The sequence below is a fragment of the Oryctolagus cuniculus genome, chromosome 18 (assembly GCF_964237555.1).
Source record: "Oryctolagus cuniculus chromosome 18, mOryCun1.1, whole genome shotgun sequence".
NCBI lineage: Eukaryota > Metazoa > Chordata > Mammalia > Lagomorpha > Leporidae > Oryctolagus > Oryctolagus cuniculus.
Genome location: NC_091449.1, coordinates 17293362 through 17316401, shown reverse-complemented (window position 1 = coordinate 17316401; position 23040 = coordinate 17293362). Strand labels below are relative to the sequence as shown.

At 43.3% G+C, this 23040-nt stretch overlaps 1 protein-coding gene across 12 annotated transcripts in view; it reads left to right on the top strand.

The window, feature by feature from the left end:
• LOC100345491 (zinc finger protein 569) overlaps nt 1-23040 on the top strand; it is a 37055-nt gene that overhangs the window by 5251 nt on the left and 8764 nt on the right. Inside the window, exons 1-6 of one of the 12 annotated variants that reach the window (XM_070062284.1) lie at nt 3-159; nt 346-399; nt 12358-12513; nt 17413-17470; nt 20260-20386; nt 20697-20792. In XM_070062284.1, coding sequence (XP_069918385.1) covers nt 17456-17470; nt 20260-20386; nt 20697-20792 — 238 coding nt within the window. In that variant the 5' untranslated portion in view covers nt 3-159; nt 346-399; nt 12358-12513; nt 17413-17455. Of the gene's footprint in view, nt 160-345; nt 400-12353; nt 12514-17412; nt 17471-20184; nt 20387-20696; nt 20793-23040 lie in introns of all 12 variants that reach the window. The other 11 variants (XM_070062288.1, XM_070062286.1, XM_008257198.4 and 8 more) reach the window with 11 other exon arrangements.

Sequence of the window (23040 nt, the reverse complement as noted above, 5' to 3'; positions counted from 1 at the left end):
GGCGTCTGGGAAGCGTTGCCCTGCGTCTAGCGGACCGAAGCATTTTGTGGCTCTCAGTCCCCGCCAGCTGTGCCCTCAGGGGCGCCCCTATCCTAACCCGCGCCGAGAGTGCGGCCTGGGGCGTGCACTCGGGGCCTGAGTCCGCGCGCGGGCTCGGGGGTGAGTCCTCGGGGACTCTGCGCAGGGAGGGAGCGGGGCCTGCGGGGCCGGGGCCGGCCGTTCCCTGAGGCCGTGGGTGTGGCGTGAAGTGCCTGGAATTTGCTGGACATTTGGCTGGCTGAGTGTGGCCTTGGGATCGTGCCTGCAAACGCTTTTTGGGATGTGCTTTTCCGTTTTATGTTTCAGTATGAACATGGGCGCCACCGTCCGTGACAGGAACGAGAAACTCCGTGAATGAAGGTAGGGTTGGGTTGTGTGTGTAAGTGTGTGACACTGCATCGCTGTAGGCCCAACACTGCAATACCCACTTTTAATTGTATATTCTTATGTTAACAATGTCGTTTTGTGTGCGTATTCAATTTTCTCTCCTTGCTCCCCAATCCCTTGCCCAAAATCGCAAGATACGGAAAAGTTCAGAGAACAAAAATCGTTCATACATCTACCAGCCATGGAGGCACTGTCACAATTTACTCATCTTTATTTGCGAATCTATATGCATGTATTCGTATGTTCTTATATAGGTGCGTAATGATGTAAAGTTGTAAATGCACTATACATACAGTTCTGCAATCTTTTAAATTTTTATAATGATTTATTTATTTATTTGAAAGAGTTACACAGAGAGAGGAGAGGCAGAGAGAAAGAGAGAGAGAGGTCTTCCATCCGTTGGTTCACTCCCCAATTGGCCGCCATGGCCGGAGCTGCACAGATCGGAAGTCAGGAGCCAGGAGCTTCTTCCGGGTCTCCCACGTGGGTGCAGGGGCCCAAGGACTTGGGCCATCTTCTACTGCTTTCCCAGGCCATAGCAGAGAACTGGATCGGAAGTGGAGCAGCCAGGTCTCGAACTGGCGCCCATATGGGATGCCTGCGCTTCAGGCCAGGGCATTAACCCGCTGCACCACAACGCTGGCTCCCAGGCATTCTCTCTTTTTAACATTGTGTGATTAATAAGTTTTCATTTGAAAAATTACACATCTGTGTCATGGTTTAAAAGTTTTTTTGTAGTGTACATTTTAATGCATTTGCTCCTATTGATGGTAATTTGGGTCTGCCAGATTTCTTGCATTTATAAATGGGGGTTTAGCAGCAACTATTTGGTACATGCTACAATGTACTCTTTTCTTAAAAAAAGATTTATTTACTTGTGAGGCAGAGCTACAGAGAGGAAGAGGGAGAGACAGAGAGAGGGGGATCTTCCACCCACTGGTTCACACCCCGAGTGCCTGCAACAGCTGGAGCTGGGCCTATACGAAGCCAGGATCCAGGAGCTTCCTCTGGGTCTCCCAGGCGGGTGCAGGGGCCCAAGCACTTGGGCCATCTTCTGCTTTCCCGGGCCATAGCAGAGAGCTGGATTGGAAGTGGAACAGCTGGGACTAGAACTGGTGCCCGTATGGGATGCCAGTCCAGCAGGCAGATACTTAACACACTACGCCACAGCTGAAAGGAGAAATCAGCAAAAGAGCCTGGAAAGGACTAGTTAAAAAGATTGAGGACAACTAGATGAGGGTGGTATCCAGGAATCCAAGGGAAGAAGGTGTTTTAATGAGAACTGTCAGATGCTATTGATAGGCCAAGTAAACGAGGCCTGAGAATTTAGTCATTGGTGTTCCGGAAAGCAGTTTCATTGGAGTATGAGGCCAAAGAGAAAACTGAAGAACAAAAATTGGAAATATCAAGTCCAGATAATTTTTACCCCCAAGATTTATTTATTTGAGAGAAAGAGGGGGCGGTGCCCTGGCACAGTAGGTTAATCCTCCGCCTGGAGCGCCAGCATCACATAAGGATCCCCTGGGAGACCCAGAAGAAGCTCCTGGCTCCTGGCTTTGGAGCAGTGCAGCTCCGACTGTTGCGGCCATCGGGGAGTGAACCAATGGATGTAAGACCTTTCTGTCTCTCCCTCTCACCGTCTGTAACTCTCTCAAATAAATAAAATAAAATAAAAATTAAAAAAAGAGAGAGGAACATACACACACACATTCTCTCTCTCTCTCTCTCTCTCTCTCTCCCTCCCCCATCTACTGATTCACTCCCCAGATGACCACAACAGCTAGGTCTGGAGCAGGCCAAAGCCAGGAACCAGGAGCTCCATCTGGTCTTCCACATGGGTGGCAGAGGCCCAAGTACTTGAGCCATGAGTTGCTGCCTTTCCCTGCACATTAGCAGGAAGCTGGATTGAAAGCTGGGCAGCTGGAACTTGAACCAGTTCTGTAATACAGGGTTGGAAGCAGTAGCTTCATGCACTGTACCACAGTTTAGATAATTGCTGAAGATTTTTTTCTTAAATGGAAGAAGTGAAAGGAGTGATAGCTGGAGTTAAGAGCTATATGTTCACTCTTTATATGTTAATTAAAATGATCTGATAGACAAATTTGATGATACAGCAAAGAAAAGAGAGTAATACCATAAATGTGTCTTTAAGTAACAGAGCAAACAGGATCTAATAATAGATCCTTAGTTTGGAGCATGACCATAATAGCAGCAGGAGAGAAAGAAGTACCTGGCTCAGATACAGGTAGATGGACTGATGTGTTAGTGAGAGCTTATAACACTTCTCTTCTGATTGCTTCAATTTTATACTGAAGTAGGAAGCAAGAGACTTGGCTGAGAGTGAGGTTGGTAGAGGAAGGTTGAGGGTTTGAGGAATGAGAAAAAGAAAATCGCTTAAGAGAGTGTAACAGAACACAGAGAAATATGATTTTCAAGGAAACAGTGAAGAACCACTTAACGTTAGTATTCATGAATTTAAAGTGAGCCTATTCCACATAGTTGTGTGATTTCTTTTCTGCAGTGTTCATCTGTATAATTGTACCCACAGGGGAGAAGTTGGACTTAGTGCATGTATTGGTTTCATAAAGCAAATTAGAAAAATGTCAAACAGAGGCAAAAGTCGTCTGAGTTAGTAAGATTTGATTATGTTGTTTGCCCATGGATTTAAGAATTGGTTATGTTGTTTAACTATGGATTTTAGGACAGATAACTAGAGAAGAGAGGATAGCAAGGGGTCAGGGACAGTGAAAAATTGGTAGATTCAAAGAACGGAAGTTCCTGATGGGGTTGAAGGACTACTGAATTGTGATATTAGAGGGAGTAAGGTGGAGAGATAGAAGGGTATTTTTCTCTTTGGTTGTCAAATATTTTAAAAATAGAACAGGTCTTGCTATTATGTTTTTAGGAAACATGGATAATTATTAGCTAGACCCATTGTTTCATTGGAGTTATAAAGTAGTTGTATTTGAATTCTGTCATTTCTTCTTCATTAATGAGCTGAAATATTTGTCTAAAGAAAAAAAATTCCCATAAGTGTTTTGTTACCCAACCAGGGTACAATTTGTACAAGAAAGACAGAATAAATAGATCACTGTCCTTTAGAAGTTTTTGGACTTTTGAATCGTTCTCAACATCTCCTGATGAGTTATTATTAACCTTATATATTTACATATATATAATTTTAACATAGTTGATGTGTTTTTGGCCGGCGCCATGGCTCACTAGGCTAATCCTCCGCCTTGCGGCGCCGGCACACCAGGTTCTAGTCCCGGTCGGGGCACCAGATTCTGTTCCGGTTGCCCCTCTTCCAGTCCAGCTCTCTGCTATGGCCCCGGAGTGCAGTGGAAGATGGCCCAGGTCCTTGGGCCCTGCACCCGAATGGGAGACCAGGATAAGTACCTGGCTCCTGGCTTCGGATCAGTGTGATGTGCCGGCTGCAGCGTGCTGGCCGCGGCAGCCATTGGAGGGTGAACCAACGGCAAAAGGAAGACCTTTCTCTCTGTCTCTCTCTCTCTCTCTCTCACTGTCCACTCTGCCTGTCAAAAAAACAAACAAACAAACAAACAAAAACACATAGTTTATGTGTTTTAAACCATTGCAATTACTTTTCTTTTGAAGCCCAAATGTTCCCATCTTTGGCCACCTTTTTTTTTTTTTTTTTTTTTTTTTTTTTTTTTTTTTTTTTTTTTTAAAGGTAGAGTTAGAGAGAGAGAGAGAGAGAGAGAGAGAAAGGTCTTCCATCTGCTGGTTCACTCCCCAGGTGGCTTTAATGGCCAGAGTTGTGCCAATCCAAAGCCAGGAGCCAAGAGGTTCTTTCAGGTCTGCCACACGGGTGCAGGGGCCCTAGCACTTGGGCTATCTTCTATTGCTTTCCCAGGCAGTAGCAGAGAGCTGGATGGGAAGTGGAGCAGCCATGTCTTGAACTGGTGCCCATTTGCGATGATAGTGCTGCAGGCAGTGGCTTAACCCACTACGCCACAGTGCTGGCCCCTTGGCCACCTTTTTAAAATGGTTTCTGAATCCTTTTATCACATCCCTAGTAGTTTTTAATGGCATCCTATATTTCTGGTCTGACAAGAACTCCCAGTATCATTTTTTTTTTTTTTTTTTTTTTTTTTGGACAGGCAGAGTGGACAGTGAGAGAGAGAGACAGAGAGAAAGGTCTTCCTTTGTCATTGGTTTACTCTCCAATGGCTGCTGCAGCCAGCGTGCTGCAGCTGGCGCACCGCGCTGATCCGATGGCAGGAGCCAGGTGCTTTTCCTGGTCTCCCATGGGGTGCAGGGCCCAAGCACCTGGGCCATCCTCCACTGCACTCCCTGGCCACAGCAGAGAGCTGGCCTGGAAGAGGGGCAACCGGGACAGAATCCGGCGCCCCGACCAGGACTAGAACCCGGTGTGCGGCGCCGCAAGGCGGAGGATTAGCCTAGTGAGCCACGGCGCCGGCCCCAAGTACCATTTTGTACATGCCCTCGGCATGAGATCTGTCCTTTCAGTATGATACCCTGATTCCTTTAAGTGGGAAATGATATTTTGAAACCATAATTACGGTGCTTGCTCTTATTGTGATCACTGTTTTATTGTTTCTATAGGGTGTGTGTGTGTGTGTGTGTGTGTGTATAAAGAACTAGAAAATATTTTATTAACAGCTTGACTAAGATTTAATTCATATACAATGCATTTAATCCACTTAAAGTATACAGTTCTGGGCCAGTGCTGTGGCACAGTGGGTTAAAACTCCAGCGTGCGCCGGTGCCGCGGCTCACTAGGCTAATCCTCCGCCTTGCAGCGCCAGCACACCAGGTTCTAGTCCTGGTTGGGGCGCCAGATTCTGTCCTGGTTGCCCCTCTTCCAGTCCAGCTCTCTGCTGTGGCCAGGGAGTGCAGTGGAGGATGGCCCAGGTGCTTGGGCCCTGCATCCCATGGGAGACCAGGATAAGCACCTGGCTCCTGCCATCGGATCAGCGCAGCGGGTGCGCGGGGCCGGCCGCGGTGGCCATTGGAGGGTGAACCAATGGTAAAAGGAAGACCTTTCTCTCTGTCTCTCTCTCTCACTGTCCACTCTGCCTGTCAAAAAAACAAAAAAAAAAACAAAAACAAAAAACAAACAAACAAAAAAAAAACAAAAAACCAAACCAAACCAAAACAAAAACAAAAAAAAAAACACAACAAACAAACAAACCCAGCGTGCAGTGCCAGCATCCTATATGGGTGCAGGTTCAAGTCCTGGCTGCTCCTCTTCCAATCCAGCTCTCTGCTATGGCCTGGGAAAGCAATGAAAGATGGCTTAAGTGCTTGGGCACTTAAATAATATGTAGGCTTTTTTGTGTGTGTGATTTTTTTTAAAAGATTTATTTATTTGAAAGGCAGATTGGGGGGGGGGGGGAGAGGTCTTCCATCCACTGGTTCACTTCCCAAATGGCTGTGATGGCTGGAGAAGCCAGGAGCCTAGAGTTTCTTTCATATCTCCCACATGGGTGGAGGGGCCCAAGGATTGGGGCCATCTTCTGCTACTTTCCCACGCACATTAGAAGAGAGCTGGATTGGAAGTGGAGCAGCTGGGGCTTGAACCAGTGCCCATATAGGATGCCAGCCCTGCAGGCATTGGCTTTACCTGCTACACCACAGTGCTGACCTCAATATGCAGACTCTTAACTCACTTCTTTCACTTTGCATGTTTTCTTTTCTTTCTTTTTTTTTTATTTTTATTTATTTATTTATTTATTTGACAGGCAGAGTGGACAGTGAAAGAGAGAGACAGAGAGAAAGGTCTTCCCTTTTTCCATTGGTTCACCCTCCAATGGCCGCCGCGCATCGCGCTGATCTGAAGGCAGGAGCCAGGTGCTTCTCCTGGTCTCCCATGGGGTGCAGGGCCCAAGCACTTGGGCCATCCTCCACTGCACTCCTGGCCACAGCAGAGAGCTGGCCTGGAAGAGGGGCAACTGGGACAGAATCCGGCGCCCTGACCAGGACTAGAAGCCGGTGTGCCGGCGCCGCAAGGCGGAGGATTAGCCTAGTGAGCCGCGGCACTGGCCACATGTTTCAAGGTTAATTCATATTATAGTAGCAAATGCATTCTTAACAAAGTAGTAATCACGAGTTCATACTGCTATGTCCAAAGTTAAAAATGTGGAATTACAGGATTTTAATCTTTGTTTTTATTTTTGAATCTTTTATTTGCTCATCTATCTATCCATCTATATATCTACACATAAATAAAATAGTTTCAAAGTAACATTCTTGGGGCTGCCACTGCAGTTCACTTGGTTAATCTCCGCCTGCGGTGCCGGCATCCCATATGGGTGCTGGGTTCTAGTCCCAGTTGCTCCTCTTCCAGTCCGGCTCTCTTCTGTGGCCCGGAAAGGCAGTGGAGGATGGCCCAAGTGCTTGGGCCCTGCACCCCATGGGAGACCAGCATAAGTACCTGGCTCCTGGCTTTGGATCGGCATAGTTCCTACTGTAGCAGCCATTTGAGGGGTGAACCAACGGAAGAAAGACCTTTCTCTCTGTCTCTCTTTCACTGTCTAACTCTATCTGTCAAATAAAAATAAAAAAATAAATAAAATTAAAAAAAAAATAACATTCTCAGTACTTACAATCTTTCTACTATTAATATTTTAACGTTTCTTCATAAATGTATTTGTTGCTAGGGTATAATCCTTCTAGGAAAGTAAGGTTAAAAAAATCATTGTGTTTTGAAGTAGCTAGAAGGAATTCTCTCAGTATGGTTAAACCAGAAAGTTGATATATGCTTAGGTTCATTTGTGTTATTTTGCTTTTGATTTTTAGGCAGAGCTTTTAATAATTAATTGAATTTTATTTTATAATTATGTGAAACATTTACCTGGTTGGAAAATCAAATACACAAAACAAAGTATACCAAATTATATGCAGAAGATGTATATAAAACATAGAGAAATCTTGTTTTCATCCCATGTCTGCAGATTGTTCTAAAATTGTTAGTTTTTTCACGTTTCTTTCCTTTTTTAATATATGCAAATATATATAACATAGTAATTTACTATCCATGTTTACTTAAACAATAATGAGGGCAGGCATTGTTGTGCAGTAGGTGGGCTGCTTGGGACACCCACATCCCATATCAGAGTGACTGGTTTGAGTCATGGCTTCTTTGTACCGTCCATGTTCTTCTTCTTCTTCTTCTTCTTTTTTTTTTTTTTAATTTGACAGATAGAGTTATAGACAGTGAGAGAGAGAAAGAGAAAGAGAGAAAGGTCTTCCTTCTGTTGGTTCACTCCCCAAATGGCCACTACGGCTGGCGCTTCACCGGTCCGAAGCTAGGAGCCAGGTGCTTCCTCCTGGTCTCCCACATGGGTGCAGGGCCCAAGCACTTGGGCCATCCTCCACTGCCTTCCCGGGCCACAGAAGAGAACTGGACTGGAAGAGGAGCAACCAGGACTGGAACCCGGCACCCAGATGGGGTGCCGGCGCTGCAGGCGAAGGATTAACCAAGTGAGCCATGGCGCCGGCCCCTATCCATGTTCTTTGATTTTTTCATTTCATTCTTTCCAGGTCTTTCGTTTTAACTAGATTCGAGCATTAGCTTGAGAACCTTTCAAACCTTGTGATTGGAATTTTATTAATTTCATAGATAACGTTGAGAAAACTTCCATCTTTAATTTGATAACTTTTCCAATTTTTAAGTATGGCATTAACTTAGGATTCCTTTTATTAACTTTAATAAGTTGAGCAGATTTTCTTGATTAGGGTCTTGTACAGTTTTTATTGGAATTATTCTGTGTGCTTTAGAGTTTTTTCACTTTTGTGAATTTTGAATACATTAGGTAAAATGTCACACAGATCACCTGTCTGGTTTAAGTCATCCTTCCCCTGGTTAAGCATTTGATTACATCTCAAAGTTCCTATAAGATTGATTTTAACAGATTTGCCACATTTTTTTTGTTTGTTTCTAAGAACAGATCTCTAGAGTTCATTTTTCTGTTTTCTCTGGTGTTATCCTCATTCCTTACTTTTAACCTTTGTGTTTATGATAAAGTGCATTTCTTGTAGATATATATATATAATTAAATATGCTTTTTTAAATCCATTCTGAGCACAGTAGTTTAATTGGTATGTTTAGACCATTTACTCTTATTTATAGATAAATTAATATCTACCATACCATTCTCCTAACAAATATTTGTTTCATTTGATCTTTTTTTTGCCTTTATCTGATTTCTCTGGTTTTCATTGAACATTTTATGGTTTTTTATTATCTCCTCTTTTGCTGTATCATTTACGTTTCTTTAATTTTAGGGTTGCCTGAAAGTTTTCAACATATTTTTAAAATGTGTTTATTTTACTTGAGAATGAGTTACAGTGAGACAGAGAGATCCTTCATCCCCAAATCCCTGCAATAGCTACGGCTGGCTCAGGCTGAAGCCAAGAGCCATGAAATCAATCCAGGCCTCCCACATGGGTGGCAAGGACTCAACTGCTTGAGCCATCATCAGCTGCCAGTCCTTAACAGAAAGCTGGAATAGAGAATGGAGCTGGGAACCAAAGTCAGGCAGTCCAGTATGGGATGTGGGCATCCTGAGCAGAGGTTTAACCACTGCCCCAAACACCCTTCTCCTGAATATAGTATTTTTAGCCTAAGTTGACTTTCAAAAAATGCTATACTGCTTCACAGGGAATATAGGGACCTTACAGCAGAGTGTTCTTAATTTTTCCCTCCTATCCCCTAGGACATTTCTTGCATTCATTTTACTTTACTCATGTGTGGTAATCACCCAATACATTGTTATCATCATTGCTTTAATTTTTTATAAAAATATTTATTTGAAAGGTAGAGTGGGAGCCAGCTGTGGGTAAGGCCAATGCCTGCAGTGCTGGCGTCCCATATGGGTGCCGGCTGGAGTCCCAGCTGCTTCACTTCTGATCCAGCTCTCTGCTATGGCCTGGGAAAGCAGTAGAAGATGGCCCAACTCCTTGGGCCCCTGCACCCATATGGGAGACCTGAAAGAAACTCCTGGCTCCTGGCTTCAGATTGGCGCAGCTCTGGCTGTTGTGGCCAACTGGGGAGTGAATCAGCAGATGGAAGACCTCTCTTTCTTTCTCTCTCTCACTCTCGCTCTCTCTGCCTCTCTGTCACTCTGCCTTTCAAATAAATAAATAAAATCTTAAAAGAAAGGCAGAGTGACAGAGAAAGATAGAAATATCTTCCATCCGCTAGTTTGCTCCCCAAATGCTTGCAACAGCTAGAACTCGGCTAGGCCAAGACCAGAAGCCTGAACTCTGTCCAGGTCTCCCCTGTGGGTAGCAGGAACCTAAGTACTTGGGCCATCGTCTGTTGTCTTCCAGGAGTATCGGCAGGCAGCTGAATTAGAAGTACAGAGAAGCCATGACTCAAACCAGTCACTCTGATATGGGATGAGGGCGTCCTAAGCAGCCTACCTACTACAGTAGAATGCCGCCCTCATTATTGTTGAAGTAAACATTCATCTTTTAGATCAGTTAAGAATAAAAGAACCAAAAGACTTTACTTTCATTAGTCCTGCTCTGATGCTTCTACTTTATTTCCTTTCCAAGTTTCTACCTGCATCATTTTTTTTTTCTCCTTAAAGAACCTTTTGACATTTCTTGCAAGGTAGTTCTGCTGGCGATAAATTTCCTTCAGTTTCAGTATGATGTCCTTTTTTTTTTTAAAGGATTTATTTGAAAGTGAGTTACAAAGAGAGAGAAGGAGAGGCAGAGAGAGAGGAAGAGAGGTCTTCCGTCCACTGGTTCACTCCCCAGTTGGCCACAACAGCCACAGCTGCGCTGATCTGAAGCCAGGCACCAGGAGCTTCTTCCAGGTCTCCCATATGGGTGCAGGGGCCCAAGGAGTTGGGCCATCTTCTACTGCTTTCCCAGGCCATAGCAGAGAGTTGGATCAGAAGTAGAGCAGCTGGGACTCAAACCAGTGCCCCTATGGGATGCTGGTGCTGCAGGCAGCTGCTTTACCTGCTACACCACAGCGCTGGCCCCGACAGTATCACTTTAAAAATTTTTTTTATTAATATAAAGAGAACAGATTTCATGCATTCCATAGATAGTGTTAATGGTATCTCTTATACATTCCTGGCAAGAATACAAAATGGTATAGCCACTTTGGAAAACAGTTTGGGTTTTTTTAAAAAGCCAAATATGCACTAACCGTATTACTTAGCAATCCCAATTCTAAGTATTTATTCAAGTAAAGTGAAGACTTACATTCATACATCAATCTTTCCGAGAATGTTTATAGCTGCTTTTTAAAAGGACAACCAAATGTCTTTCAAAAAGTGAAGGAATTAACTCTGGTACATCTACAAAATTGAATTCTATGCAGTAGTAAAAAGATATGAACTATTGATTCATACAACATAGATAAAGCTTAAATAGTAATTTAAAAATTTTATTATATGAGGGAAGCTAGACCTGAAGCCTACATTTTTTTATTTTTTAAAAAAGATTTTATTTATTTATTTGAGAGATAGAGTTACAGACAGTGAGAGGGAGAGACAGAGAGAGAGGTCTTCCATCTGTTGTTCATTCCCCAAATGGCTGCAACAGCTGGAGCTGACCTGATCCAAAGCTGGGAGCCAGGAGCTTCCTCCAGGTCTCCCACGTGGGTACAGGGGCCCAAGAGTCTGGGCCATCTTCTTCTGCTTTCCCAGGCCATAGCAGAGAGCTGCATCAGAAGTGGAACAACCAGATCTTGGACCGGTGCCCGTATGGGATGCTGGTTGTCGCAGGTGGAGGATTAACCTACTGAGCCACAGTGCCGGCCCCTAAAGCCTACATATTATATGATTCCATTCACACAACACCCTGGAAAAGGAAAAACTCAGAGGAAAGAAAACATACCAGTAGTTTCCAGGGATTGTGTGTGGGGAATGCATTAAGTATAAAGGAGAAACACCCTAGAGGTTTAGGAGTGATGGAGATGCAGTTGTTTGACATTGCATTTGTCAAAACCATAAAATATTCCAAAACAAACAGTGAATTTTACTGTATGCAAGCTTTTAATAATTCACGCCAGGTAGAGGTGGAACCAGGATGGAATGTAGAACATGACAGGTTGTACATACAGTTATATGATAACATCACTGAAGGTGGTAGGGAGAAAAGGGGCTGACCTAAGTATTTTGTAAAACAGTGTTTTGTTTTGTTTTTTTCAAATAGAAGGTTTTTATTGTGTCTTTAAAATATTTAAAAGGCCTTAGGGATCATCTGCCATCTAGTTTCTTAGGGATCATCTGTCCAAAGGTGGACAACTTTTTAATCTTTTCTACCAGCTTTACCAGCTTGCTGAACCATTCCTTTATTAGAGCCATAGATACTATCCAAAATATCCTGATATATTTGTTTTTAACGGTTGTAGGTTGCTGAATCAAAGCAGCTGAAGTTCAATGTCATTTCTTTCAATAATTAATCTTTCTGGGCTTGGGGTACTGAATAAGCAAGGCCTGGATTCACCTGAACCCTGAGGATATGTTTTTCACCCAATGAACTTCAGATTTCAGTAGAGACTCATTCTCTTAAACAATGATGTTGATGGAGAGATGAGTATATCTAGATCTCTTCTTGTAACAGAAGTCCAGTATAATACCTTTGATCACATTCTACATATGACTACAGCAGTGTGAACCATATCCAGTTCCTTTCTATGTACCCACCATTTGTCATTTGTCAACGTGGAGCTGCTTTTTCTTTTCAGGGAGGCTGAGTTCTATGTTGACATGATTGAAGTCCCTCCATGGGGTTCTTCTGGGCCCCTTCACGGTAACTGCTTGTCCCTTCAGAATTGATGTTAACATTTTCTGGAGTTTTGACAATCTGCTTGCTAAGAATAGGATTCATTCATAAACAAATATTGATTTGTGTTTTTACATGAGATAGTGTGCCCCTGGTTTTATTTAATTAATTTTTGTTTTATTTGTGAGACAGAGACTGATAGCTTCCACCCGCTGGATCACTTCCCAAACGCCTGCAACATCTATGGCTGGGCCAGGCTGAAGCTAGGGGCCTGTAACTCAATCTAGATGTCTCACATGAGCGGCCAGGACCTGAATACTTGAACCATCATCACCTGCTCTCCCACAGGTACACATTAGCAGCAAGCTGGAATCAAAAGAGGAGACAGGACTTGAACCCAGTCCTCCTGATAGGAGATCCCAAGTGGCCCTAGTCCCCTCACAAAATGCCCACCCCTGTGCCCTAGTTTTAGAAGAGTAGTGAACTTGTTCAGAGTTGAGGTAAAGTGGAGGAAGGGAGATGGATGAGAAGAAAATTAAAGGATATTGCAGTATAGCATTGGTGGGATCAAGAACTAACCTGAGAAAATTCATGTATCTCCCCTGGAATATGCAAACATGTCACCTCACTTTATTACTTCTCCCTGTTGAAACATTCAAATTTTAACACCAAACCTGTCTTGTACTTAGAATTATTATTAGTTTTGGCTGAATCTAATTGTGGCTTAAACAACCAAAGCTTTTATTGTTTCACTTAACAAGAGGACTAAAAGTAGATTCTAGACTATTTCAGTGCTTCCATGTCATCAAAATGTGGTGCTTTCTGTCTTTCGAACCATCATCTTTTTTTTTTTTTTTTTAAGATTTATTTATTTATGTGAAAGGTAGAGTTACAAAGAGAGAGAATGAGATCTTCCGTCTGCTGGTTCCTCCCCAGGTGGCCACAATGAAAGGAGCTGGGCTGATCTGAAGCCAGGAGCAGGAGCTTCATCTGGGTCTCCCACATGGGTGCAGGGGCCCAAGGACTTGGGGCATCTTCTGATGCTTTCCCAGACACATTAGCAGGGAGCTGGATCACTGGTTCGGAAGTGGAGCAGCCGGGACTCAGACCCATGCCCATATGGGATGCTGGGATTGCAGGCAGTGGTTTTACCTGCTATGTGACAGTGCCAGGCTCCTTGATCCATCCTCTTTAACTAATCACTATTTATTCATATAATTGTCACCTCAGGTTACAAAGTCAGTTGCTAAATATCCAGGCATTGTAGCCATATCTAAGTCAAGAAGAAGAAATTGAGCTTTATTCTAATGCCTATCATTTATTTTTAAACCAGAGAACAGAAATTTTTTATAACCTTTCCCCATAGTAGACATCTTATTGACTCCTATTGACCAGTATTCTGTCACAAAATAACTCTTAGCTGCAAAGAATACTGAGAAAGAAGCTGGAAAAGAGAATGAGATTCTCTTTATTGACAATCACAATTCACCCCACTTTGATACAACAGAGGTATATTGCCACTTGGATACAATAGAGGTTTCATTTTCAGGGAATAAGGTGGAAACAGTGGCTGTTTTAGTGTCTAATTAATAGTGTCTGCCATATCTGGTCTCTCAAACATGCTGGTTCTGCATCCTTAGCAAGATGTAAAATTTTTCTAGCAATTTCACAGTACTGCAGCAGCTGCTTAGAAACCATCGTAGCCGGCGCCGTGGCTCAATAGGCTAATCCTCCACCTTGCGGCGCCGGCACACCGGGTTCTAGTCCCGGTTGGGGCGCCGGATTCTGTCCCGGTCGCCCCTCTTCCAGGCCAGCTCTCTGCTATGGCCAGGGAGTGCAGTGGAGGATGGCCCAGGTGCTTGGGCCCTGCACCCCATGGGAGACCAGGAAAAGCACCTGGCTCCTGGCTCCTGCCAGGATCAGCGCGGTGCGCCGGCTGCAGCGGCGGCCATTGGAGGGTGAACCAACGGCAAAAGGAAGACCTTTCTCTCTGTCTCTCTCTCTCACTGTCCACTCTGCCTGTCAAAAAAAAAAAAAAAAAAAAAAAAAAAAAAAAAAAAAAAAGAAACCATCGTGTCTGGCGCCACGGCTCAATAGGGTAATCCTCCGCCTGCGGCGCCAGCACACTGGGTTCTAGTCCCGGTCAGGGCACCGGATTCTGTCCCGGTTGCCCCTCTTCCAGGCCAGCTCTCTGCTGTGGCCAGGGAGTGCAGTGGAGGATGGCCCAGGTGCTTGGGCCCTGCACCCCATGGGAGACCAGGAGAAGCACCTGGCTCCTGGCTTCAGATCAGCGCGGTGCCCCGGCCGCAGCGGCCATTGTGGGCTGAACCAACAGAAAAGGAAGACCTTTCTCTCTGTCTCTCTCTCTCTCACTGTCCACTCTGCCTGTCAAAAACAAACAAACAAACAAACAAAAAACATCGTATGCCGCTGTCCTCTTAAAGGTTGCTGATGGCTCTGAGAAAGCAGAACTCTGGGAAGGGAGACAGTGTTTATTAGTGGCAGAGGGAGGATTAGAAGGCAAATCTCTTTGCTCCTAGCAAATCTCTACTTTTTCTCACTATAATTCATGTAGCCTAAAGTTTATTGTTTTTAAAAGATTTATTTATTTGAAAGTCAGAGTTACACAGAGAGAGAAGGAGAGGCAGAGAGAGAGAGAGAGAGAGAGAGAGAGGTGTCTTCCATCCGTTGGTTCACTCCCCAGGTAGCCACACACAGCTGGAGCTGTGCTGATCCAAATCCAGGAGCCAGGAGTTTCTTCTGGGTCTCCCAAGAGGTGCAGGGGCCCAAGGACCTGGGCCATCTTCTACTGCTTTCCCAGGCCATAACAGAGAGCTGGATTGGAAGTGGAGCAGCCGGGATTCAAACCAGCATCCATATGGGGTGCCGGCACTGCAGGCGGCATCTTTACCCACTATGCCACAGCACAGGCCCCTAAAGTTTTCTTTAAAAGACTCTTTAGGAGGAAACTTTAATGAATGACAAAATCAATGAAATGAATAGCAGCAATAACAGAAGGAGCTGGACATAAAATAAGAGGAAAACTTTCCCGAATCAAATTAAATCTGCAAAATAGGTTGCATGAGGGGAGACATCTGTGTTTGTCCTTCTGCATTGTAGTATTACTTGAACCTATTGCAAGTATATATTTTTTAATTGAATTTGTATTTTTTGGCAAAACTATTTGAATTTTTAAAAAACTACTTAATTATTTGAAAGGCAGAGTTACCGAGAGGCAGAGGCAGAAAGAGAGAGAGAGAGAGAAAGTCTTCCATGCGCTGGTTCACTCCCTCGGTGGCCACAATGGCCAGAGTTAAACCAAACGAAAGCCAGAAGCCAGGAGTTTCTTCTGGGTCTCCTACGTGGGTTCAGGGGCCCAAGCACTTGGGCCGTCTTCTAATGCTTTCCTAGGCCATAACAGAGAGCTAGACGGGAAGTGGAGCAGCTGGGATTCGAACCGGCACCCATATGGGATACTGGCACTGCAGGCAGCAGCTTTACCTGCTATACCACAGTGTTGGCCCCTCCAATTTTCTAATAATGTGCTTATCCTACCATGATTTAGTACTTTTCAGTTTTAGGGTTTTTTTCTATTAAAAATAAAGAGTTCACTCTTTTACCATCACTGTCTCTGATACATATTACTAAGCACATACCAACTTTTCATTCCTTCCTCAAAATCTAATTATCAGACTTTTTGTTAAATTCCCGTTTAATTCCTACTTAATTATTCCTTTTTTAAATGTCTTAGTACACTATCTTACGTATTTTGTCAGTTTCCTAACTTTCTTGGGTATATGTTTTCATGAAGCAGTACACGTGTGTTCTCTGATACAGAGCTATTAATAGTCATGGGGCATCTCCCACGTACATGCTCCTGTCCTATCTGCCCTGTGGCTAAGTTCTGCATGATCACATCAGTCCTCTTCGCACTTACGAGGCCTTCTATGATGTGAATATTTGGTTGTCATCTTTTCACCATTTTAACAAAATACCCAAAACAGGCTAATTTATAAAAAAAAAAAAAAAAAAAGAGGTTTATCTTGGCCCATAGTTCTGAAGGCCAGGATTTGTTTGTTCAGCAGGCCCTGTTTGTTCAGCATCTGATGATGGATTCTTTCTGGCAGTATCCCTAGATAGCACAGGGCATCACATGGCAAGAGACAGGAACACACATATCTGACTATATCTTTACTGTGTCTCTTTTTTTTAATATTTATTTTATTTATTTGAAAGGCAGAATTACAGAGAGGAGGGGAGAGACAGAGTGAGAGATCTTCCATTTGCTGGCTCAGTCCTCAAATGGTCTCAACAACCAGGGCTAAGCCAGGCCTAAGCCAGGAGCCAGGAGCTTCTTCTGGGTTTCCCGCATGGGTGCAGGGGCCCAAGCACCTGGGACATACTCTGCTGCTTTCCCAGGTGCTTTAACACAGAGCTGGATCAGAAGTGGAACAGCTGAGACTTGAACTGGTGCCCATATGGCATGCTGGCGCTGCAGGCAGCAGCTTAACCCACTACACCACAGCACCAGCCCCTGACTATAGCTTTTTAAAAACAATTGTATGTATGTATGTGTTTACTTATGAAGGCAGAGAGAGAAGGGCAGAGAGAGAGAGAGAGGGACACACACACACACACACACACACACACACACACTTCCATCTGTTCACTGCTCAAATGGTCACAAAAAGCCGGGGCTGGGCCAGGTTGAAGCTAGGAGATGAGAACTCCATCTGGGTCTCCCACATGAATAATGAGAACTCGGGTTCTTGATCCATCATCCACTGCTTCCCAGGTGTGTTAGCAGGGAGGTGGATTGGAAGTAGAGTAGCTAGGATTCAAACTAGCAGCTCTGATAGGGGATGTGGGCCTCCCAAGCAGCAATTTAACCTGCTGTACCACAATGCCTACCCCTTGACTATGTCCATTTCTGTATTCTTATAAAGCCACTAGGATTCAGTCTCGGGGACTCCTTTCCAATGCCTATTCCAAATTAATCACTTCCCATGGGTCCCACCTCTAAACATTGTACTTGGACTTAGTGCCATTAACATGAAACTTTGGAGACGACTCTTGAGTTCAAGAGGATAAAAGTTCAAACTATAGTGGTATTGGTATTTTTGGCCTTTCAGATGGATCCAAGTAACATTTTGCCACAAATTGACCTTTAATCTACCTGTTGGTCCAGATTTCTGAAACCTGAAACCACAAGACAAACCCTTTCTAATGACTCACTCTCTTCCCCAGCTCTACCTCCCCAGGCTCTGTACTTTCCTGGAAAGAAGAGGAAATGACTGAATCCCAGGTAAATATGAAATAGTCTTTGGTTCTTATCTTATTCTATTATGCAACTTCAGGGCACTGCTGTGATCCATACAGTAATTAGACAGGCAGAGGAAGTAGAATTGGAAGATTAAAAAGTAGGAAGGAGTTAAAATGTAGTTTATGAAATACATCCATTTGGAGAAACTAAAATTGGACTTCAAATTTGAATTTCATTTTTTATGTAAAACAGAGTAGAAATTTATAGTTTTCATTGTATTTCAGTTTAAGAATAAACATTTTCTATCAGGAATAAGCTTATCATTGGCATCTAAAACAATTGAAATATTACAATGTAACATCTTATAATTGTAAACCTGGATTTTTTTGTTGATTTCTTTTCATTAAGGATAAAACAAAGACTATCCGTCGAAAAAGCCTAACATTGGAAAGAATGCAAATTAACATCAATAGAAAATTATCCCTTTTTTTAAAAAAAATAATTATTTGAAAGGCAGTTACAGAGAGGTAGAGAGGTAGAGAGGTAGAGAGAGAGAGAGAGAGAGAGAGAGGTAGAGGTCTTCCATCCACTGGTTCATGCCCCAAATGGCTGCAAGGCCAGGGATGGGCCAAGCCTGGGTCAAGCCAAAGCCCTGAGCCCGCAGCTTCTTCTGGCTCACCCATGTGGGTGTGGCAGGGGCCCAAGCACTTGGGCCATCTTCTGCTGCTTTCCCAGTCACATTAACAGGGAGCTGTATAGGAAGTGGAGCAGCTAGGACATGAACTGGCACTCATATGGGATGCCAGCATTGCAGGTGGTGACTCTACCTGCTACACCACAACACTAGTCCTTGACACTTTGCTGTTGTCTTCTGGATATGCTTATTTCAAATACCATGATCTTCAGTGAGAAAGAATTCTGAGTTCCCATCAGTACAACAGCTCTATCTTAATTCTTTTTTTTTTTTTTTTTTTTTTTTTTTTTTTTTTTTTTTGGACAGGCGGAGTGGACAGTGAGAGAGAGAGAGAGAGAGAGGTCTTCCTTTGCCGTTGGTTCACCCTCCAATGGCCGCCGCGGCCAGTGCCCTGTGGCCGGCGCACCGCGCTGATCCGATGGCAGGAGCCAGGTACTTATCCTGGTCTCCCATGGGGTGCAGGGCCCAAGGACCTGGGCCATTCTCTACTGCACTCCCTAGCCACAGCAGAGAGCTGGCCTGGAAGAGGGGCAACCGGGACAGAATCCGGCGCCCCGACCGGGACTAGAACCCGGTGTGCCGGCGCCACAAGGCGGAGGATTAGCCTAGTGAGCCGCGGCGCCGACGAATTCTTTTTCTTAATGAGTGTTTATCCTCTTAGGACAGGGATGGGGAAACTTTTTTTTATAAGCAGAGAGAGGGGCTGGCACTGTGGCGCAGCAGGTTAACACCCTGACCTGAAGCGCCAGCATCCCATATGGGCACCAGTTCGAGACCTGGCTGCTCCACTTCCGATCCAGCTCTCTGCTATGGCCTGGGAAAGCAGTAGAAGATGGCCCAAGTCCTTGGGCCCCTTCACCCACGTGGGAGACCTGGAAGAAGCTCCTGGCTCCTGGCTTTGGATCAGCGCAGCTCCGGCCGTTGCGGCCAATTGGGGAGTGAACCATCGGATGGAAGACCTCTCTCTCTGCCTCTCCTCTCTCTGTGTAACTCTGACTTTCAAATAAATAAATAAATCTTTAAAAAAAAAGAAGCAGAGATTTGGATCTTTATAACATAATTCATGGACCATATAAAATTATCATCTTAAAAATTAGCCTGCTACCGATTTATTGAATTTTGAGTCCTGCCTTTGGTTACCTTGGTAGGGCCAGACCAAATGATTTTGCGGGCTTTATATGGTCTGTGAGCCAGATGTTTTCCACCTGTTTTAGGACCTAAAAATAAATTTTTAAAAATATTAGCTCTGAGTTATCTCTTAGAATCCTTCTATCTCATCTAATCTTCAGTAGAAATTGCCTAAAAGGTAGGAGTTATGAATTGCTCCCCCCTTTTTTTTTCTGTTTTGTTGAACTTTTTTTTTCTCGTGTTCATATTCTTTGGGCCATTTCAGTTTTGAACTAGAAAAGGTGCATTAGATTTATGTATTCAGTTTACATGGCTCCTTTCAGAAACTCATCCTATAGCTTTCTTCATGTTATTTTTTCATAGTTGCAGTTATAATAATATTTCTTATCATTGAAAAATAAATCTTTTTATCAGGGCATCTTTTCTATCTGTGGCCCTCGTTTTTAAGTATACATAAGCTCCTCAAGCAGTCTGATCCCATTTTTCATGGCTGCAGGCACATATTATAAAGGTTAATCAGCAAATCTTTATTTTCAACAGATTGCTCTTGATCTCATGACTATGTGTCCAGCTGCTAAATCAGTGAATATCTCCAACTGGGTGACCTACTATACCTCATTTCACCTTTTATTCTCTTCTTGTTTTGGCCTCCATCCAAATCCTTCTTCAAATTTTTCCTGCCTTTGAAATCTAATGAGGCTCCAAATCAATTAACTTGAATATAATTTTATTTTTCCATTTCTTTTACACTCAGTATAAATTGATACCCAAGATCTTTTCTTTATTTCATGATAGTTATTCAAGATATGTGCTTTCTGAATCAGTGAATGAACATAAACTGACAGGGTGTTGCTAATATGGGGGGGGGGGTTTCTTTCAGAAAATAATAAAGCCAGGTAAAGTTATTTTTAATATCTCCCTCAAATTCTATCAGAACAAGGTTCAACACGTTGTGTCCACATCACCCAAAATGAATGGCTTCAGATTGAGTAGGAGTGTGTTGTTACAGGGAACAGTGACATTCAAAGATGTGGCTATTGACTTCACCCAGGAGGAATGGAAGCAGCTGGATCCCACTCAGAGGAATCTCTACCGGAACGTGATGCTAGAGAACTATAACAACTTAATCACAGTGGGTAAGAGTGGTTTACTGTGTAACTCGAACTCTGTGTATAAAGTATCTCCTCCCTCCCGCAGTGTTCTCAAAGCAATGGCACTTTTAACCGTTAGAGTGAGCTTGGCTTTGAGAACCCTGTGTTTGTGTCTGTCCGTGCTGCAGCTTTCAGAGCGAAAGGCCATCCTTAACTGGGTTTCAGGAAGCAGCATTCCCAGAAGCCACGTCTTCTTGTCCTTCGGAAAGCCCAGCTTCCCTGGGCCGGCTCGTTTCTTGGCTGCTTCTTTGTTTTTAGTATCTATGCCCACACGGATGCCATTTCCTTTTGACAGGCTACCCATTCACCAAACCTGATGTGATTTTCAAGTTGGAACAACAAGAAGAACCATGGGTGGCAGAGGAAGAGGCACTAAGGAGACACTGTCCAGGTTAGTGAGGCGGGGTCAGTACCATGACAGTGGTTAATCAATGAAATGTTCTAAAAGCACATTTAAAAAAAATTCTATAGACTATTTGATTGAACTCTTCATAAACCTAAGGTGTCATTTCTAAATACCATTCCTAACTTCCTCAGGACTTAGAGTTCTGGCCTTCTTACTTGTATGTTAGGTACCAACCTTTCCGAATTAACTTTCAACCTTACTTTGATTATTATTCTGGTACTAGCATCTTCAGTATCTTTGCTGATTTTTACATATATAAAATAATCCTTTTCTTTTGCATACAGAAGTTAACAGGTTTGCAGTTGTACAAATAAACCTGTTGACATTATAGTCCTTTCATTCTCTTCTTCCTTCCATTCTAAACCACTTAGCATCATATCTATACCCATATTATACTTTCCACTGCATTTTTAGCTTTTCTTCACATACTTTAGTAATGATTACCACCCTTTTACTTAAAGTTTTAAAGTCGGTGCTGATTTTGTTAGCATCTGTCTTCTGCTATATTTATTATGTATGTGTGCATAGACATATGTATATGCCTGTGATGTGTGTATATTACATATGATTATACATATACATATATGAGGGTACTTAAAATTCATGAAAATGGAATTACAAGATTTTTTAAAAAGACTTATTTATTATTTATTTTAAAGGCAGAGTTACAGTGAGAGGGAGGGAGAGATAGACAGAAAGAATCTTCCATCTGCTGGTTCACTCCCCAAATGGCTGCAACAGTTGGGGCTGTGTCATACTGAAGCTAGGAGCCTGGAGCTTCTTCTGGGTCTCCCAGAAAGGTGCAGAGGCTCAAACACTTGGGCCATCTTCCACCGCCTTCTCAGACACATTAGGAAGGAGCTGGATTGGAAGTAGAGCAGCTGGTCTCGAACTGGCACCCGTGATGGCATCACTGGCAGCAGCTTAACCTGGTATGCCATGATACTGGCCCCAAGATGTTTATTTGTATGAATAAAAATTTTGAAATCCATGCTTAATTTTTTATATATGCATTTTCCATTTTGGAAGGTGTCTTGTATACATGGTTTGTCCTATATTGGTATTACTTTCTTAGGAAGATGATTTGCATGTGTTTCTAGTGAGTACTAAGAGGCACTATCAATTGAGAGCCTTCTTTGAAGATTCTGGCATTTTGTGGGAGCTTCAGTTGAGTTTTTCTTATTACTGGCCCAAGGCTTATACTTCCATTAGCAGGGCTTTTGTTTGCCAGGACACTCACTTCAGACCCATCCTCCAGCTTATTTCTAACTGTCTCTCCTAACTCTAGTTTTAGCTAGTAGTGTTTTTTTTGTTCATTTTCTTCTGTGAGATTTATGCTACTTCTCGCAGTCTGGTGTCTATTTTATCCATAATATTGTTTTACAATGTAAAGAAACTGTCCCAAAATTCTAATTGTAAAAATATTTTTGTTTTTAGAAGTCTGCTTATATAGGCCGGCGCCGCAGCTCACTAGGCTAATCCTCCGCCTGCGGCGCCGGCACACCGGGTTCTAGTCCCGGTCGGGGCACCGCATCCTGTCCTGGTTGCCCCTCTTCCAGGCCAGCTCTCTGCTGTGGCCAGGGAGTGCAGTGGAGGATGGCCCACATACTTGGGCCCTGCACCCCATGGGAGACCAGGAAAAGCACCTGGCTCCTGGCTCCTGCCATCGGATCAGCGCGGTGCGCCGGCCGCGGCGGCCATTGGAGGGTGAACCAACGGCAAAGGAAGACCTTTCTCTCTGTCTGTCTCTCTCACTGTCCACTCTGCCTGTCAAAAAAAAAAAAAAAAGTCTGCTTATATAGTATTGTTCATTTTAGTGGTAGTTTTATTTTTCCCTTCTAATTATTTGCTTGGCTTTACTAAGTTTTTTTTTTTTTTTATCCCTTTCTGTTTTCTTGTTTCTTCCTCATGCATTTATATTTTGAGCTCTTGATTCATAGGTACTTTTTTCATTAAAATTTTTTTAACTTAAGGTAACACATTTAGTCAAGATTATCATCTATGTTAAAAATTTTAGTTTGTATTTTTGTGTATCATGTTTCTTTTTCTTTTGTGATAGTTTTCTATAGATTTGATTGCAGCTCATTCTATTTTTGATCAATAATAGTTTTTCTTTGCCTACTACTACAAGAAAGATAATGTTGGAGAAGGAAAATGAGTGCTCTGATCTAGTACTGGGGTCAGCAAATTATGCCATAGAGGCCTGCCACTGGTTTTGTAAAGTTTTATTGGA